General features: G+C 36.8%; 1 protein-coding gene across 1 annotated transcript; it reads right to left on the minus strand.

The window, feature by feature from the left end:
- Positions 1-980: 980 nt before the first annotated feature.
- On the minus strand, positions 981-19393 carry LOC125268396 (nuclear factor 7, ovary-like). Its single transcript, XM_048190566.1, has 6 exons — positions 18740-19393; positions 11396-11491; positions 10930-11160; positions 10830-10852; positions 10630-10748; positions 981-2081 (listed from the first exon to the last, which is right to left on the minus strand). Exons 1-6 carry the CDS (start codon positions 19139-19141, stop codon positions 1609-1611), a joined length of 1344 nt encoding a protein of 447 aa, XP_048046523.1. The 5' UTR covers positions 19142-19393; the 3' UTR covers positions 981-1608.
- Positions 19394-21364: the final 1971 nt, after the last annotated feature.

The following is a 21364-nucleotide window of genomic DNA, read 5'->3' on the forward strand; positions in this document are numbered from 1 at the left end:
TAATAATTGTAGCCCTGTTGAAAAAATACATTTTTATTTTTATTTTACTTTTATCAAGATTTATTTTTGTATTGTTTTTGTGTTTATTCAATATACATATATTGTGTGTTCTCCTCGTGAGTATTATAAACATAACTTTATATTGTTGAAATTGTATAAAGTTTAGCTAGGCTCTGATTGGGTATTTTCACATGTCAGTTCGGTTTGAGATATGTGATTGAGGAGAGGGGGCTAGAGAAGAGAGGACGAAGACAAAACGGAGAGTGACGCAGTTAAGAATATAGTGTTAATTTGGTTATAATAAGTGAAGTGAGTTTATGTAGCTTCATACAGAAGTTAAAGTGTTGAACTCCTGCCACATTAGTAATCGTGTATGTGCGTGTAATGCAGACACGGGACTGTGACGCACTTGTTATTCTTAACTGAATCGGAATAAGCGGAGACTGAGCTCCTCCGGCCGCGTTGGATTCCCATATCCAGGCAGCGCTAAGTAGCCAGGAATTCCTGAAAGCTCCCCTGGCATCGCTGGATTCCCAGATCGGGACCACACAGTGATATTACCGTATGTCTATACCTGATGCAGCCGCGTTTTTCTCCGTCCTTGACTCTCCGCGTGGATCCTTTCGCTGGACTTAGATACGAGCTACAATCGTGAGTAATCAAATTGTTTCCCATCACTGTTGGCTCTATCAAGAGTGAAGCGGCAATATTGTTTTTATGCCCCAACGCACACGAGCGTCGTTCAGGCCTGCACCGAATTTTATTTATTTATTTTGGGACAATTTTGAGTTTGATACATTTACAAGAGTCTGGGCCCAGTGAAGTGTACTAACTGACAGAAAAGTTATGTAAAGTGGTGTAAAAGTGTGAAATAGACACAAAAAAGTGAGTCCTGTAAAGTTATATATTGTGAATATCACATTGTTTGAACATTCAATTTCTCAATTTAAGTGAAAATTCAAGTAAAAGGCAACCAATGATTATTTGAACATTTGATTCTTTATTTATTTAATCTTCTGTCTAAGTTGACAGGTTGTGAGTTTACTGCATTATTTAAGTTTATAAAGAAAACCAGTAAACGAACCCAGGGCACTCTAAACACAGGGACGTATAGAGTGCTACATAATAAAAAAATCTATGGGGTATTTTGAGCTGAAACTTCACAGACACATTCTGGGGACACCTTAGACTTATATTATATCGTGAAAAAGGGTTCTAGGGGACCTTTAACATCTGTTCTGAACTCAACACGTCTGGGCATACTGAGTAAGCACCAATCAGAGGCTGCTTTTTTATGATGTCATCATGTAGACTTCTTACAAAGTATTTTACAGTATTTTAAAACTACAAAAATACAAAACTAAAGTATTTTGATACAAAATACAAAGCCATTTTCATCAACCCTATCAAATACAAATTACAAAAATACATGTATCATAAATTTGAAATACATGTATCATAAATACTGCCCATCGTTGATCACGGCCCAATCACAGCCACCGTACTGTTATTCAGATCAACAGCACTCTTACTCGTGTGATCTGGATTAAATATTGGAAACATGATGAAAGCAGGAAGATCCAGACCTACAAGAGTAACGTTTACTGACTATAAGATCCTAAGGGAGTGAGAACACCTGAAGAATGGAAAGAGTGTGTCAGTGAAGGTGGTTGTGAATGTGTGTAGATGTGTGTTATTTACAGGATCAGAGAATAACAGTGTTCCTCTGTCATAGTCCAGATTCACTCTCACACGATCAAGCTTCTGTTTGACATGAAAACCAGAACCTACAGTCCATCCGTACCACACACTCCAGACATCAGTGTTGAAGAAATCCCATCCCTTCCTCTGGTTTGATCCTTTAGTTACTCCAAGAGTCCAGGCTGAACTCTCTTTAACCTCAACATCCCAGCAGTGTGTTCCTGAGTTAAAACCCTCTGATCCCAGAACACAGGGATCACAGTCAAATCTCTCTGGATTATCAGGAAGAGGTTGTTTGTTCCCACTGTTTCTCACACTGGTCAGATCATCAGACAGGACAAGACATGGATTCGCAGTGTTTGGATCCAGAATCACAGGAGCTGATGAGACACAATCAACAGATGCTTTTATTTTTCATATAATGATCAAGAGTGAACCAACACAGATTATTATGAATTATGACACTGTTGATCAAACACATGTTCCTCTGATCACTGTCAGTGCTGTTATTAGTTTCAAACACATTTTATCATCAACTAAAAACATTAAATGTGTGATTCAGACATTTGTGTTTATCAATTAAAATAACAATACATCAATGAGATCTGTTGAGATTTCTGCTGTAGATGAAAAACTGTAAGTGTGTGTCTGATCTTCAGCAGCATCTGATCATCTTCATGTTATCAGCTCTTATAGTCTGTGTTGATTTAAATCAGTTTATTCTCACTGTCTGTTGAGTTTCACTCACTAATTATGAGACTTGAGGAATTATTAGTGAATCTGAAAGATGAAGTTGTGCTGTGACTTTTATAAGCGATCGGGTGTACGATGTTCCCCCGGCGGGCAAAATAGACCCATTGACTTTTAGTCCCATAGCCCCAAATGTGTTCTGGGGTTTTCATGACCTTTTAACTTTTTACTCAGGCAACCAATCAGTGTCTCAGGATCTTTGTGAAGCTATCAAGCCACACCCTAGCAACCATTTAGATCACTCTAGCAACAAGTTCCATAGACTTCCATTCAAATAGATGAAAAGGGAATATCTTTAGATAGAAGTGTCATAGAAACATTGACTTGGAGCAGCAAACATCCAATCATGAATCACCTTCAACAATTCCTAGCCTCTCCCTAGCAACCATTGTCAAGCACCCTAGCAACCGAAACCCAACGAGGGTGAAAGACTGATGCTGGACTATCTGGACCAAGAGAGGGCTACTCTTTGAGAAAACAAAGGAAATTAACATTTGGACTCTCTCTTGCAAAATTAACATCCCCATCCGAGACGCAATCACACTGAGTCAATCACACCTCACACCTGCCTTAATCTACATTTCCTTTTCTTCACCCCCTCTTCCCCCATCTCTTCTCTCTACATGCAGAGATGACCTGAAATTCACCCATCTATATGGTTTAATGTGAACAATCATTACAGAATGCTATACATGTTTGGTATCGTTTGAAATGTCTCAGTTCAAAAGGCTCTGGGCGATTCTGTATTCAGATCAACCCACATTGCTGAGTGTCCAGGACACTCAGCAATTTGTATTTTTCTAATGTCAGGTATGCATCTTACTCTATTTCTGAGCATTTGATGTTTTGTATTGATCATCTTTGAATTAATTATGTAATTGGCATGATATGTTTACCTGACTAATATATCGTCACATTTGATTTTATTCTGACTTACTCTGAAATTACTGACTTCAGTAGATTACGATGTATCCATTGTTACTGCAAATCTGCATCAGGTTAGACTAAAGTCCAGTTTTGAGTGGAGCATAGGGCACACCAACTGAGATTTTAGAGCTCCAGCTAACACTTGGCATTAGTTCAAGTGTACTTAGACTGTAAAGGCTAAAAAGGGAATTTCCGTTTAGGACAACAAAATGTTGATCGACCAACCTAAATAGCGTGAGCCGTACCTCTGTTCAGTGTACTGTTACTCTAGCTAAGTGTACATGGGAAACCATGGCATAACCAAACCAAAGCTACTATCAGAGGAGAAATAATGGTCGGCTTATCTGTAGTAGTGGTTGTGACCACTGACTAGAGATAGTGTTACTTTAATTCAAGTGTATACAGATCTATTGTGTCTGCAGAATAATATAGGTTTCATAGACAACTGGAAAAGTTTTTGGGCCAGACCTGACCTGGTGAAAAGAGATGGTATTCATCCCTCCCGGGATGGTGCTGCTCTTCTCTCTAGTAATATGGCACATAGTCTTAGAACTAAAACATGACAAACTGGGGCCCAGGTCAGGAAGCAGCAGACAGATTGGCTAAACCGACCGTCGGCTAGCTGCCTCAGAAGCCAAATAATTCCCAACACATAGAAACTCTTACACCTAGATATTATCACATAGAGACTGTGTCTGTACCCCGAATTAGTAAAAACATAAAACTTCCAAACCCATTTAATGGTAAAAATTTAATTGATGTTTAACAAATAAAAAATAGAGATAATAATGATAAACAAATGATAAAGCTTGGGTTGTTAAATATTAGATCCCTTTCTTCAAAAGCACTTATTGTAAATGATATTATCACAGACAATAATCTAGATGTGCAGTGTTTGATAGAAACTTGGCCAAAACCTGGACGATTACATTACTTTAAATGAGTCTAGCCCTCAAGGTTATAATTATCGACACAATCCTTGTCAGAAAGGCAAAGGGGGAGGTGTTGCTGTAATTTATAGTAATATTTACAGTATTAGTCAAAAGTCTTCCAAATATAATTCCTTCGAAGTGATGGTGCTTTACGTAACATTATGTAAGTTGACATTTGTGCTGGCTACTGTATACAGGCCACCAGGACACCATACAGACTTTATCAAAGAATTTGCTGATTTTCTATCAGAGTTAGTACTAGCTGCAGATAAAGTCCTTGTTGTTGGTGATTTTAATATCCATGTAGATAATAAAAAAAGACTCAATGGGATTGGCATTTACAGACATTCTAAACTCTATTGGTGTTAGACAACACGTGTCAGGACCCAGTCATTGTCGTAATCATACTTTAGATCTAATATTGTCACATGGAATTGATATTGATGCTGTGGAAATTCTGCAGCAGAGTGACGACATCTCAGATCATTATCTAGTCTCGTGTATACTACATTTAGTCAAGGCTGCTAAACTGCCTCCCTGCCATAAATATGGTAGAACCATCACTTCTACCACTAAAGATCGCTTTATAAATAATCTTCCTGATCAGTTTCATCGCCTTAGCATACCAGACAGCTTAGAAGACCTGTTTCTGTTGCGATAGAAACTATTGCCTCTGTCTTTTCCAAGCACATTAGACTCAGTTTCTCCTTTGCGTTTAAAAAAGATTAAGGAAATTACTCCAACACCATGGTACAATGAGCACACTCAGGCCCTAAAGGTAGCAGCCAGAAAAATGGAGCGCAGCTGGAAGAAAACAAAACTAGAAGTTTTTCACATTTCGTGGAGAGAGAGAATGATTGAGTACAGAAAGGCCTTAAAAACTACTAGATCTGCCTATTTTTCAAAACTTTCAGAAGAAAATAAGCACAACCCTAGGTATTTATTTGATACAGTGGCTAAATTAACAAGAAATAAAGCTTCAACTTCTGATATTTCCAAAGAGCACAGCAGTAATGACTTGCAAGATTGAAAATATTAGAGAAAATATTATAATCATGGAACCGTCTACTACAGTATCGTGTCAGACAGTGCATTATAGTGTCCCTGAGGAAAAATTGAATTTATTTATACTTTAGGAGAGGAAGAATTGTCTAAACTTGTTAAATCATCAAAATCAACAACATGTATGTTAGACCCTATACCGACTAAGCTATTGAAAGAGATGCTTCCAGAGGTCATAGATCCTCTTCTTAATATCGTTAATTCATCTTTATCACTAGGATACGTACCAAAAAGTTTTAAGCTGGCTATTATTAAACCTCTTATTAAAAAACCACAACTTGATCCTAGAGAATTACTAAAAGAAAAAAAACTAGAAAGCAGTTTCATCACAACTATGTTCCTTTTTAGAAAGAAATAGTATCTGTGAGGATTTCCAGTCAGGATTTAGATCGTACCATAGTACTGAGACTGCTCTCATTAGAGTTACTAATGATTTGCTCTTATCATCAGATGGTGGTTGTATCTATCTATTAGTGTTACTGGATCTTAGTGCTGCATTTGACACTATTGATCACAATATTCTTTTAAATAGACTCAAAAATTATGATGGCATTAGTGGAATTGCATTGTCATGGTTCAAATCATACTTATCTGACCGTTATCAGTTTGTAGTAGTAAACGAAGGAGGTCATATCGATCACAAGTTTAATATGGAGTACCGCAAGGCTCAGTACTAGGACCGTTGCTTTTCACTCTGTACATGCTACCCTTGGGAGATATCATTAGGAAGCATGCCGTTAGTTTTCACTGTTACGCTGATGATACTCAGCTCTATATTTCTTTGCGCCCTGACGAAACTTAAGAATTCACAAAATTAACAGAATGCATAGCTGATATAAAAAATTGGATGACCAGTAATTTCCTACAACTAAATTCAGAAAAAAAATAATTTAATTTGGTCTAATTTTTGGACCAAAAACTTCTTCACGTAATAACCTAGAATACTGTCTAACACTTGATGGCTGCTCTGTTAAGTCTTTGTCGTCAGCTAGGAACCTGGGTGCGCTCTTTGATACCAATCTTTCATTTGAAGGCCATGTTACTAGCATTCTTCCATCCTTAAAATATATCTAAACTACGGCATATGCTCTCAATGAAAAATGCAGAACAGTTAGTTCATGCGTTCATGACCTCAAGGCTAGAATACTGTAATGCTCTACTGGGTGGTTGTTCTGCTCGCCTGATAAATAAACTGCAGCTCGTACAAAATGCAGCAGCTAGAGTTCTTACTAGAACTAAGTATGACCATATTAGCCCAGTTCTGTCAACACTGCATTGGCTTCCTGTTAAACATAGTATAGACTTTAAAATCTTGCTAATTACTTACAAAGCACTAAATGGTTTAGCTCCCCAGTACCTGAGCGAGCTCTTAAAGCATTATAGTCCTTCACGTCTATTGCGATCTCAGAATTCAGGCCAGTTGATAATACCTAGAATATCAAAATCAACCGCAGGTGGTAGATCCTTCTCCTATTTGGCACCTAAACTCTGGAACAATCTTCCTAGCATTGTTTGGGAAGCAGACACACTCTGTCAGTTTAAATCTAGACTAAAAACGCATCTCTTTAACCTGGCATACACATAACACATTATCAATTTATATTTTCAAATTCTTTAAAGGATTTGATATTAGGCTCCATAAATTAGGCCAGCCGGAACCGGGAACACTTCCTATAACACCAGATGTACTCATAATATTAGTCTTTCTGTTTATCCAGAGGTTTACCGTAGTCAACCGGATCCGGGCCATATCCAGGTGAGACCGAGGACCGGCGCCTTGACATGACCACAACGCAGCCCTGAAGTATCAGCAGAGATTGAGTCAACTAGATCATCCATTGTGAAGGCCTCATTGACACAACAACCAGTGGCACAGCTCCTCAACAAACCATCCATAACGCAGTGATGAATACGATCCTCAACTGGATGGAACTGAAATAAATACTTTGAATGTTGCGATCCTATCTGACTTATGATAGCAACCTGAAGCATAACAAAGCACTATTCGCCAGAGGAGAACTGGCCCCCCGACTAAGCCTGGTGTAGCGAAATTGTACAGTTATTAATCAATTTATGAGTTGGATATATGAATATATATATTGTGAATTAATTACAACAAATTATAATCAATTACATATATGATTAGTTCTGGTTTAATAATAATAATTATTATTTAGAGAAACTATCAGTTTGTCCAGCAAACTGGTAAGTTTTCCACAGACTATTATAAAGGAAATGTTATCCTCTGGCCACAAGGATAAATTCCTATGATAGCATCAAACGTAAAGCAATTGTGTTAGAATCGAAACGTTAAAGTGACCTGGTCTTTGTTGAATGAGCAAAAGAACAAGAAGCATGGATATAATGTATTTAATATGTAAAATTAATAATACCAAGGTTATACGGCTAAATATACGCAAGTAGATAACAGATATACATACAAAGCGAAAGTAAAGGCAGGAAGAGAGAGATGATCAAAGAATGGCAAATACAACAGTTAACCTTCAAGAGCCAGCAAGGAAACCCAGTATCTAAAATCTTAAAGAAGTTAATACTTGCATATAGGTTTGTTGTGGTGCTTTAGAGTTTCGGAGCGCTCAGTTTGGTAATTGGTCCTTCTTCAGGAGGTTATTCTTCGGCGGGGTTTTCAAATGAGATTTTAACTGAAAAGTAATATGACCGGAAAATAAAGAAGAGAGTCCATCTCGACGGCAGGAAACTTGTGCAACAAAGAGACGCGTGTCATCGTGTTTTAAAGACAACAGACCAGAACGCCTTCTTGATAACGTCCGCCAATAATAGCGTTGCAATTTTGGCGGGTTCAACTTTCCTTTGTCTTGTCTTGTGGCTCAATTTGCATAATTTATGAGGTATCAAATCGGAGTATGCTTTCTTCATAGTACCATTAAACAAATAGAACAATGCATTTGTCAGCAATGCGACATACATTAGTGAATAAGGCGGATCACAAGCTTTACGGAGAGACCAAACTTGACAGGTGTTCAACAGCATTTAAGGAAGATACACTGTTATATTCTAATACTATCGTTTAACATGAAAATTAGCTCACTACAGTCATTTCTACACTTCTACATTAGTAATACATAAATGCAACAAGAATTACAATGCCGGATACATTCATATTTGCAGGTACAATCCTTTTTGTGCATACAGTCTTCGTGCATGTCTCTGTGTGTATGTCTGTGTGTGCATGTATTTTCTCTTTTATTGCTGTTTGGAATGCGGGCCTGGCTCGTAGTAACCCGATCTGAGGTGGACGCATCCCCTTTGAAGTCGCGAAGGAGATGTTCAGGAATCTATCGAAATAGTCATAAAAAGAGTCTCGTGATCCATTAGTGTCCACTAGGCTGGAGCCAATGGGAGATTTACAAACCAAAGTTTCCGGAATGGAGGCTTAAACGCAGTTTATGGCGGGACCTTCTCATCTTTGAAACTGTGCAGACCCTACACTGGTTTCTCCCAAGGTTTTTTTTTTTCTCCATTTTAACACCTATTTGCCACCTGTTTGCCACCTGATGTCACCTGTTGGAGTTTGGGTTCCTTGCCGCTGTCGCCTTTGGCTTGCTTAGTTGGGGACATTTGACTTGACATTTGATATTCAACAGTGCTTTGGTCTGCCTGCATTGACACTATTCTTTAAGAGCTGCTGTGCAGCCAAAATTATATACCAGTTATCAATGTAAAGCTGCTTTGACACAATCTGCATTGTAAAAAGCACTATATAAATAAAGGTGACTCAACTTGACATGACGATGGGGACTAAACAAAATACTTTTAGATAGAGCAAGCATGAAAGAGGCCTTCTAAACAGTATAGTCAATTACCTCTGTCTAGTGACCAAGACTAGTGAGTTTGTGATCGTGGGCCCGCATAATTAATGAATGGCCAGTGCAAGGACCCTGTGCGTCTCTGAGAACCGAATGAACGAGTACAATAAGAGTAAAGAGTTAAAAAGAATGTTCAAATGTAGTGCTAAATTATTATACAAATGACCAATAATAATTTGACATTCTAAACTAAATTCAAGGTCATTATAAAATTGAGTCAGATAAAAGTTTACTTGGAATTAAACTTTGCCACACTGAAAAGACCGAACGTGCAAGAAACCTTCCCCATCCTGTGGGAAACCGCTGTTGGGCCGATTGGGCCGATTTGGCTCTTTTGACTCATTCTAGCAAAGTGGACTTCCAACATGTTATACATGTTAGCAGTGAATAGCTACATGCTAATAGTGATTAGCTAAATCAGGCTGAAAACATGCTAAGAGCTTTAATATATATATATATATATATATATATATATATATATATATATATATATATATATATATATATATTATTATTATTATTATTATTGAAAACATGCTAAGAGCTTTAATATATATATATATATATATATATATATATATATATATATATATATATATATATATATATATATATATATATATTATTATTATTATTATTATTATTATGAGAGTAATATTTCTAACTGTAACTCCTCCTAACAACTACCAAACTTGGCTCAGATCTTCAGACTGTTCTGAAGACTGTTCTGTTCTCGGGTTTTTCACCTTTTACTGATCAGATTTACAGTTTTCTTCTTGTTTAATTATAAGTGAAGTTCCTAAACGTAATTTAGGGAGGAGCGAGCCCATCTAATCTTCCAATCAACAGCCAGACTATATAAGCAGCTGCTTACCTCTCTTCAGTCTCAGCTGTTCCAGCATCCCTCCACCTCCCCAACCTCCACCTTCATCTCAGGTACCTTGCCTTATGTAATCATATCCTATATTTATTCACTGGGGGGGTATATCAGAGCTCGAGTTGAAGCTGCTTCATCGAGCCCCTCCTCAGTGGACAGCAAGCCAAATTAGCTAACCTAATACCCTAAAGATTATATGGGCAAACAAACTCGTTAATTTTTATTATATTGTTTATTGTGTGACTGATTGTTTTGTTTTTTTAAATGGGAGATGTGAATTTGTTTGATGACTTTTTATGATGTAGAAATTGGTAAAACATGCAAATTTGATGAGGACGTTTTCTGATTGTGTTATTGTTGCATTTTGATCATTAACCATTGATATCTATCTATCTATCTATCTATCTATCTATCTATCTATCTATCTATCTATCTATCTATCAGTTTGTGTCATGAAGCACCTTTATCTCTCCACCCATCCATCATTTCCAGTGTATGTGTGAGAGTTCAGATCTTCTGCAGTCAGACTCACTGTTTTGGACGATGTCCTGCATCTTCTTCCAGACTCTGAACGGCAGGTTGCCCAAGTAACGCGGCACATGAATCAAAGCTCGAGAAACCATCTGTGGATCTGGCTGTGAGCTCTGGACTCTGGAAGAACATTCAGGAGTCAGAACTGCAGTGGCTTTGGATCAGAACCAGAGAGACCAGAGACAGGAGCAGATCACTCACCTTTCCTTTGAGACTGGAAACTCCTGCAGAACAAACACACCATTTATCATCAAGAACTCAGTCAATGAACCAATGATCAACCAATGATCTGAAATCAGACCTTCAGAAAGCAGACGTCATTGGCTTTCATCATCTCCTCCATGTCTTTGATTGTGTGTGAAAGAGCTGAGATGTGTCTGTTCATCTCCTCCAGCTTCTCCTTCATCATCTGCTTCTTCTGCTCCTCTTCCTCCCTCAGTGCAGTGATTGTAGCTTCTTCTTCATCTCTGAGAAACTGATGAAGCTTCTCAAACTGCTGTTTAATCTGACGCTCTGTGTGCTCAGCTTGAGACTGAAATCAAATCACATTCACTTCAATCATCTCAATCGACACACATCAACACTTCACATCATTCATATCAGAGATAAACTCGGATACCGACATATAACAGATCCAGAAGCAGATCACTGCTCATCATTTACAGAAATAATGAACTGGAATCCATAATATTAAATATATCAGATCATAACTGTATATAGTGATCCTACAGCTGTAATGAAAATGACTCTCAATTCTGTTTCCTCACCTTGATGTGTTGAACTGTTTTCTCAAACTCTCCTTTCATTTTTTCATTGTGTTGAAGTTTCTCTTGTAAGGACCTCAGTGCTGTATTGAGCTCCTCCTAGAATTGAACAAAAACACATAAAACACCAGATTACAGTGAAGAGAAGAAGAGAATACAGTGATATGATCATATAATGCTGTGAAAAAGTATTTGCCCTCATCCTGATTTCTTCTGTTTTTGTGAACATCTCCTACTAAATTGATTCAGAAATTAAAACCTGCTATAAAACAAAGGCAGTCTGAGAAAACACAAAGTACAGTTTGTAAAAGACAATGTTATTTATTGAATCAAAAAAGTTAACTGATATTATCTGCACCAGCATGAAAATGTATTTTCACCCATAATTACTAATTGGTTCAAATTACCACAGCGATACAACAGCAGAATAACCTTCTGAAGACCTTCTCAAATCTCTGTGAGGTCTAAATGGGATTTACAAAACGCCAATAAAGACGGGACAGTACCCACTTTATTTGGATCAATCTGGTCTTCAGAATCAGGTATGATGAATTATTGATGTATATATTTTCTACCGGTTGTTCAAAATACATAGTTTTGTGATTTATATTGTGTAGCTCTAACCGGCTAACTCACGTTATTACTGTCTTACTGAAATACTTCTGCTAATCATCTGTGTCCCACTATTACCTAAAACTGTCCATTAATGCAGATTGTCTGTTATTCTTACTACTCTGAGTAATGATAACGGATGGAGCAAGATTTGTTTTACAAACTTTAGTTACATCAGTCATTCACGTTAGTGATCAACTAATATATGCCCTGTTATGATACAATTAATAATATTCTTTACAATTAATAACACTCCCTAATTAATATTCCCACATGTGCACCACAAAAAATTATAAATATACACATCAGTTTGTTGATGGACATACACTTGTTAAAGGGTTAGTTCACCCAAAAATCACAGCGGAGTCGTGAACGCGGATTGGGCGGATTGGATTGGAACAGGCGCTGTAAGTGGTCGTCCAATCACAACAGACTGTGCAATCTGGCCAATCAGAGCAGAGCAGGCTCTCGGAAAGGAGGGATTTAGAGAGACTGATTCATCCAACGTGTCGTTTGAGAATCATTGGAAAATGTGGTGATGTGCAAATACTGTATATTATGAGAAAATGAAAGTGTTTTTTTACCTTTGATGGATGTAAACCTGTTATAGGAGACTCCAAAACAAAATTAGGAAGCTTTAAAATAGCATAATACCAGCACTTTAAACAGTAACACAATATGTCAAAGGTGAAAGAAATAAGAAAATAATGAAGGTAATTAAAATATATTTGTCTGCACAGAATTGCAAAGCTATTTCAAAGGCTCTTAGACTCAAAGAATCACAGCGAGAGCCATTTATCTCCAAATGGAAAAAAATGGGCACAGTATCAAACCTTCCTTCAACATTTCATCAAGAAGTCACAAAAGAAGTCTGCAAGTTGAAGCTCAAGCAGCGAGTCAATGATTCAAAGCACAGGAGTAAATCCACCTCTGAACGGCTCAAAAAAGCTCAATTAAAGTTTTGGAAAGTCCTGACTTGAACCCAATTGAGATGATGTGGCAGGACCTTAAACAGGCAGTTCATGCTTAAAAACCCTCCAATGTTCCTGAACTAAATCCCCCACAGTGCTGAGAAAGACTGATCTCCAGTTATCACAAGCATTCGGCTGCAGTTATTGGTACTAAAGGGGGGTCGATTCTCAATACCGTCAGGAAATGATTGAAGTGCCATTGGGCCTCATTTATACAATGTTGCATAGAAATGGCCCTACATTAGATCTTACGATCATTTCTCAACAGTACGTACGTGTGATTCACAGAATGAACGTACACTGAGAAAAAGAGCGTACATCTCTCTTTCAGATGAGAAACCTATAAATCACAAATGATCTTGAACTTGTGTGCAGCTGAATGGTTTCAGTTCTCCGGCTTGTAAATGATGCATAATTAATGTCATTTACATTTAAGAAATCACCAGTCATCGTCCAAATCCTTTAATTTAGAATGGTGAGCTGCAAGAATAGCTTAGATTTCCAAAAACCTGCAGTAATCTGACAAGGAAAAGTGTGTACGTCTGCTCCGACTCTGACGTGGCGCTAAGCACTTTTCCACGTCAAAGGCCGTTTTTATAAATATGAGCGTTGGTGTGGATTTATGCATAGACATGATAATAAACACTAGACGCCCCATTGGCCGCTGGACCGTACGTCAACGGCGCCACCATGTTGTGCGGGGCAACGTTCCCATAACGCTCATAACTGGAACTGAGAAAAATGCCTGCTTCGTCTGCTGCTTGGCACTGTACAAATCGCTGCACAATTGAAAACCGGTCTCGGGGAATAACCTTTCACAGGTAAGACTGAACATTTGTTTCTGGTTGTATTTGGTCATTATATAATTGATAGTAGCTGGCCACCGGAGTCAGTCAGACTAAAATAGCTAGCGATGTCACTAGTTAGCTGTGAAAGTTGAGACATGAGTTTACATGATTTCTAATATAGTTTTAGCTTATGTTATTTTATAAACTAAAGTTTAAATATGCATCTATTTTATTAAAATCGTTACGGCTAGGTGACTGATATTTTGTTAATCTTAATCTAACCCTTACTGTAAGGTTTGTTAGCTTTTCACACATTTAAGGTTTCACAAAGACAACGAGTTGAGGAGACAGTGGGAAGTAGCTAGAAGGGAAGTTTCCCGACTCATCTACATTATTTAAAAGTTTGCCATTAAATGGTGATTTGTTTATATTTTTATTTCTTTTTCAGCCCATTGCAACCAGGGCTGGCTGAGCGAGCCTCAAGGAAAGCTGAGGAGAGCCTGTCAGTGAACTGTTCTCACCATTTCCAAGAGACTGATGGAAAATATATAGCCTTTTGTTGTTATTATTATTATTATACCAATACTATATTATTGTTATTGTACTAGTCACTATTTAATTTACTATTTTTATTATTGTCTATATTATTCTGCAATTGATATTACATTGTATTTGCGATTATTATTATTATACCAATACTATTATTATCAATCTATTATAGTTATGTTATTATTGTCTATATTCTGTAATTGATACTACATATTCTATTGCTATTATTATAGTAATATTATACTATATGCTATTATCAATATATTATTATATTATATTATTGTACTTATACTATTTTATAAATGTTCTATTTATTACTATTTTATTTGCTGTATACTGTTTGTTTATTGACAATATTATATACTACATAAACTATTTCTTATAGTGTATAACAAACTATTTACTATTCTCAATTTCTTTATTTGCATTGCACTGTAGTTGTACCATCATATGTATTACCATAAAGGATCCATCAGTTATCTTTGTTGTTGTATGTTTTTGGAGTATCTTTCTGTAAATATCTGTATCATTTTAGTGCTATAAAAATACAGAAAGCAGCCTGTGTGATTTGTATTTGATGATTTGTTTAATTTTATCAATGGTGGTCAATTCTAAGCTCAAGAAAAGCTAAAATTGTGTTAAAGACAGAAAATCCATTTTTTACAATAAGAAAACTTTATTTAATTTAATGTGAAAATTAAATTATATCTTAGTATGGGCGTTTTCACAATTCTTATGCAAGAATAAAGCAGTCAAATACATGACAAGCCTGAGCTTTGACTATTTCTTAATTAAAATAAATATTTTATATGTCTAACTATAGAGAACTTAAGTAACTAGAACTTTTTGTACACCACGTACATTATAAACCACTGAAATTGGTTGATAAATGTAAACGTTATTTTTGTTTTTATCCAGAAAAACCGCAGCTCGTCCATTTACTTGTGTTTGTGAACAGCGCAGTCTTGCCCCGCACAATAAGGCGGACTCGTTGACGTATCGCAGCAACAGTCCAAAGTGGCCAATAGGGCGTCTAGTGTTTATTATATGTCTATGGATTTATGCATACACACCCTAAGATCAAATTTGTGCGTATGAATGCTTTATAAATGACTCCTTGAGCGAGACACTAAACCCCCAATCACTCCCTGGGCGCCACAGTGAATCTCTGCCCACTGCTCCGGGTGTGTGTGTGTGTGTGTGTGTGTTCACTACTCACTACTCCTGATGTGTGTTCACTACTCACTACTCCTGATGTGTGTTCACTACTCACTACTCCTGATGTGTGTTCACTACTCACTACTCCTAATGTGTGTTCACTACTCCTGATGTGTGTTCACTACTCACTACTCCTGATGTGTGTTCACTACTCACTACTCCTGATGTGTGTCCACTACTCACTACTCCTGATGTGTGTTCACTACTCACTACTCCTGATGTGTGTTCACTACTCACTACTCCTGATGTGTGTCCACTACTCACTACTCCTGATGTGTGTTCACTACTCACTACTCCTGATGTGTGTCCACTACTCACTACTCCTGATGTGTGTTCACTACTCACTACTCCTGATGTGTGTTCACTACTCACTACTCCTGATGTGTGTTCACTACTCACTACTCCTGATGTGTGTTCACTACTCACTACTCCTAATGTGTGTTCACTACTCCTGATGTGTGTTCACTACTCACTACTCCTGATGTGTGTTCACTACTCACTACTCCTGATGTGTGTCCACTACTCACTACTCCTGATGTGTGTTCACTACTCACTACTCCTGATGTGTGTTCACTACTCACTACTCCTGATGTGTGTCCACTACTCACTACTCCTGATGTGTGTTCACTACTCACTACTCCTGATGTGCGTTCACTACTCACTACTCCTGATGTGTGTTCACTACTCACTACTCCTGATGTGTGTTCACTACTCACTACTCCTGATGTGTGTTCACTACTCACTACTCCTGATGTGTGTTCACTACTCACTACTCCTGATGTGTGTTCACTACTCACTACTCCTGATGTGTTCACTACTTACTACTCCTAATGTGTGTTCACTACTCACTACTCCTGATGTGTGTTCACTACTTACTACTCCTGATGTGTGCTCACTACTCACTACTCCTGATGTGTGTTCACTACTCACTACTCCTGATGTGTGTTCACTACTCACTACTCCTGATGTGTGTTCACTACTCACTACTCCTGATGTGTGTTCACTACTCCTAATGTGTGTTCACTACTTACTACTCCTGATGTGTGTTCACTACTCACTACTCCTGATGTGTGTTCACTACTTACTACTCCTGATGTGTGTTCACTACTCACTACTCCTGATGTGTGTTCACTACTTACTACTCCTAATATGTGTTCACTACTCACTACTCCTGATGTGTGTTCACTACTTACTACTCCTGATGTGTGTTCACTACTCACTACTCCTGATGTGTGTTCACTACTCACTACTCCTAATATGTGTTCACTACTCACTACTCCTGATGTGTGTTCACTACTTACTACTCCTGATGTGTGTTCACTACTCACTACTCCTGATGTGTGTTCACTACTTACTACTCCTGATGTGTGTTCACTACTCACTACTCCTGATGTGTGTTCACTACTTACTACTCCTAATGTGTGCTCACTACTCCTGATGTGTGTTCACTACTCACTACTCCTTATGTGTGTTCACTACTCACTACTCCTGATGTGTGTTCAATACTCACTACTCCTGATGTGTGTTCACTACTCACTACCCCTAATGTGCGTTCAATACTCACTACTCCTGATGTGTGTTCACTACTCACTACCCCTAATGTGCGTTCAATACTCACTACTCCTAAAGGCCCCGGTATATTTCAAACGAAATCGAAGAACTAAGTGATGTGACGTAATTTTGAACAAAATCAGGGCAAAACGAAGTTCGTTTTGTGTTCTTTTTGGAAGTTCGAAATGGCTTGCCAAAGCGAACTTTCAGGAAAAGTTCGCTCCAGCTGCAAAACATCTTCGTACTACCATTGGTCAGTGACGATAACGTAATAGGAGGTGTGCGCCAAGGCTCCGCCTTCACTCGCGACGAACGCGTCTTTAACTCATTTTGTGTGTTTGAGTTCGTCGAGGTAAGATGTTCGTTTACAATATATCGCTGGTCACGCATTTCGAACTTAATTTTACCCCTAAACGAAGAACGAAAAAGAACTTTGTTTGAAGTATACCGGGGCCTTAATGTGTGTTCACTACTCACCGCTCCTAATGTGTGTTCACTACTCACTACTCCTGATGTGTGTTCACTACTCACTACTCCTAATGAGTGTTTACTACTCCCTACCCCTGATGTGTGTTCACCACTCACTATACTACTAATGTGTGTCTCCTAACGTTCACTAACTTGAATGGTTAAATGCAGAAGAGAAATTCTGAGTATAGGTTTCCATACTTGGCCTTCACAAGTCACTTACAGTACAGTCCAAAAGTTTGGAACCACTAAGATTTTTAATGTTTTTAAAAGAAGTTTCGTCTGCTCACCAAGGCTACATTTATTTAATTAAAAATACAGTAAAAAACAGTAATATTGTGAAATATTATTACAATTTAAAATAACTGTGTACTATTTAAATATATTTGACAAAGTAATTTATTCCTGTGATGCAAAGCTGAATTTTCAGCATCGTTACTCCAGTCTTCAGTGTCACATGATCCTTCAGAAATCATTCTAATATGCTGATTTGCTGCTCAATAAACATTTATGATTATTTTCAATGTTGAAAACAGTTGTGTACTTTTTTTTTCAGGATTCCTTGATGAATAGAAAGTTCAAAAGAACAGCATTTATCTGAAATACAAAGCTTCTGTAGCATTATACACTACCGTTCAAAAGTTTGGGGTCAGTAAGAATTTTTATTTTTATTTTTTTGAAAAGAAATTAAAGAAATTAATACTTTTATTCAGCAAGGATGCATTAAATCAATCAAAAGTGGCAGTAAAGACATTTATAATGTTACAAAAGATTAGATTTCAGATAAACACTGTTCTTTTGAACTTTCTATTCATCAAATAATCCTGAAAAAAAAATATTGTACACAAATATTTTGTACAATTGTACACATTAAATGTTTCTTGAGCAGCAGATCAGCATATTAGAATGATTTCTGAAGGATCATGTGACACTGAAGACTGGAGTAATGATGCTGAAAATTCAGCATTGCCATCACAGGAATGAATTACTTTGTGAAATATATTCAAATAGAAAACAGTTATTTTAAATTGTAATAATATTTCACAATATTACTGTTTTTTACTGTATTTTTAATTAAATAAATGTAGCCTTGGTGAGCAGACGAAACTTCTTTTAAAAACATTAAAAATCTTAGTGGTTCCAAACTTTTGGACTGTACTGTATATATAAAGCAAGATACATTGTCTTACCTTATATTCTGAAACCACTTCACTGATGGGTCTGAATTTGTGATTGTCGTGTTGTTTTGAATCTCTGCACACTAAACACACAGGCTGTTTGTCCTCCAGACAGAAGAGTTTGAGTTTCTCACTGTGTAAACTGCAGATCTCCTCAGATCCTGATGAACTCGTCTCCTTTCTCTCCGTCAGGACCAACTCACACAAGTTTTTTAACACAAGATTAATTGGAGTTTGATCTTTTGAGGATCTCCTCCTGCAGACAGGACACTCCTGAGTTTTCTTGGTTCTCCAGAACTGTTGAAGACACTCTTTACAGACACTGTGACTACATGATAAAATAACAGGAGTCTTGAAGATTTCACAGCACACAGGACAAGAAAGCTCTTCAGCAGAAACATTTAGTGAAGCCATTTTCACTGTTTGAGCTCCAGCAATATAAACTTTACTTTCACTTTCTGAACGACGGTTTTTAAAAATGAATCACTTTGAGAATCACAACGATCTGCTGTCTGTTCAGAAACAAATGTCTCAAAAATCCTTCTTGAAAGTGTTTCTCTTCATTCTCCACTGACCGCTGATTCTTTATTGCTTTTGTCAAGAAAGAAGAGAGTCAGTATGACAGAAAAGAGAAATAATAAGTCAGTCTCTTCCTGGTAAGTGTTGGAAGAGGGTGGAGTTTATGATCACATTTGGTTCAAAGAACAAGATCAGAATTTCTTCAGGTTAAATTTGAACAAAACTTGCATTAAAACTTGCTTTAGTATAATGCAATAAAACCTTTAATCAAACACTAAAGAACAATGAAAAAACACAAATATTGACAATAAAAATACTATTTTATTTATTGCTCTTTATTTGTACATAGTTTATTTGTTCAAGTATCCAGTGAAATGACTAATCTGAGTTTTGTTTGTTTAATAAATCCTTTTGTTATTTTTTTGTTTTATATATATTAGTCTTATTTATTATTATTATTATTATTATTTATTACATCTATTAGCTAGTCCACGAATGGCTTGGGTATGCAGAGCATTCGCTGCTTATATGGACCAGACGCCACTGATGCATGTGTATATATACATATATACACTATAAAAAATCCAACTTGCAAAAAGTTGTAATAACTATTATCTATTAGATAAATGGACAATAACACTAAAAAAAGTTGACTTAACAAGTGGAAATAAGTTGGTTCAAAAATTGTCTGACCAACTTAATTTGAATTGTTGACTGGACATACACTTTATTTTTTCATAGACATTATTCAAATACAAACATTTAAGGCCTATTTAACAACCAGAAATCAGTATTTTGTGTTGATACCCCCCCCCCCCCCCCCCCCCATCTGAGTGCTGTCCCCCCAAAAAAATATAATTAATAACCACGCTAAGTATTGTGTATAAATTACATAAACTTAAAATAATTATGTAAGTAGTAAAGCAATACAAACGCAAACGGGCGTTTAGAAGTTTAGAAACATTTTGAGTCACCCCTCCCTTGCCTCACAGTGGTTTGGTCCACCGCGCACGTCACACTCGCTTGTGTGTAGATTCTGTAGAAGTCCGGCGGCGCCGGCGGGAGAGAAAAGTTCTACAGACAGATGAGTTCCAGTAAGTCAGTTGTCAAGGCTATTTTATTCAAAAACATCGGATGAAGTGATTATTTTCTCTTTAATGCTGACGGTGCTGAGTAATTAGTCATAACAACAACAACAAAAAAAGATGATAACTGATGATTTTTTCCCGTGAGTCCGCTATTTTAGCGATTATAATGTTACCTAGCTTGTTTACCATAGCTTGTTGGATATAAGTCACCCACACCAACAACAATTAACATTGTGATAAGAATATGTAAACTGTAATAAGGCTAATAGATTTACTGTTGTGTGTTGGGTTATGCTCAGTGTGTATTCATCGTATTTTGGTGACTTGGTTGTAAACAACTTAAAATAAATAAATAAATAACATTTATATATATATATATATATATATATATATATATATATATATATATATATATATATATATATATATATATTAGTAATATATAACTATATAGTCATGAAATTATATATATAAATATATATATATATATATATATATATATATATATATATATATATATATTTATATATATATATAATTAGTAATATATAACTATATAGTCATGAAATTATATATATATATATATATATATATATATATATATATATATATATATATATAAAGCGGAAGGACGGGTGGTATTTGTGATCTTATGTGGTGGTGGGCCGGTCTGGGCCAAAATGCCAGGGCCGATTTTTGGTCCCAGTCTATCCCTGGCAGAAAATGTTCATTCTGCAGTAGTTGGTTTAAAGGAAGGGAATGGCTGGAATATTCACGTTCCTCCGATTCAGTCTTCTGTTTTCCATGTAGAAAGTTCAGTTCGGGATTTTCCAGGCATGCGTCTGCAAAAGAGCACTTAAAATGCATGGCGCTGTGAAAGGAAAAAGAATCAGGCAGCACTGCAGGAACAGAGGTTTCAACTCTTGTTAATTCGAGACAACTAGAAAGAAATCGCAAGTATTTCTCTGCAATTGTTGATATAATCGAGTTTCTTGTTTCAAACACGCTTCCTCTGAGGGGTTCGTTGGAT

This window comes from Megalobrama amblycephala, linkage group LG5, assembly GCF_018812025.1.
Source record: "Megalobrama amblycephala isolate DHTTF-2021 linkage group LG5, ASM1881202v1, whole genome shotgun sequence".
Classification (NCBI taxonomy): Eukaryota; Metazoa; Chordata; class Actinopteri; order Cypriniformes; family Xenocyprididae; genus Megalobrama; species Megalobrama amblycephala.

What these genes read in the sequence shown, in the direction of transcription:
- LOC125268396 (XM_048190566.1), bottom strand. Translation starts at nt 19,141, where the DNA reads ATGGCTTCACTAAATGTTTCTGCTGAAGAGCTTTCTTGTCCTGTGTGC. An exon ending in AAACAGTTCAACACATCAAG is followed by an intron (nt 11,161 to 11,395) that starts GTGAGGAAACAG and finishes ATTTGATTTCAG; the next exon opens with TCTCAAGCTGAGCACACAGA. An exon ending in TTTCCAGTCTCAAAGGAAAG is followed by an intron (nt 10,749 to 10,829) that starts GTGAGTGATCTG and finishes ATGTTCTTCCAG; the next exon opens with AGTCCAGAGCTCACAGCCAG.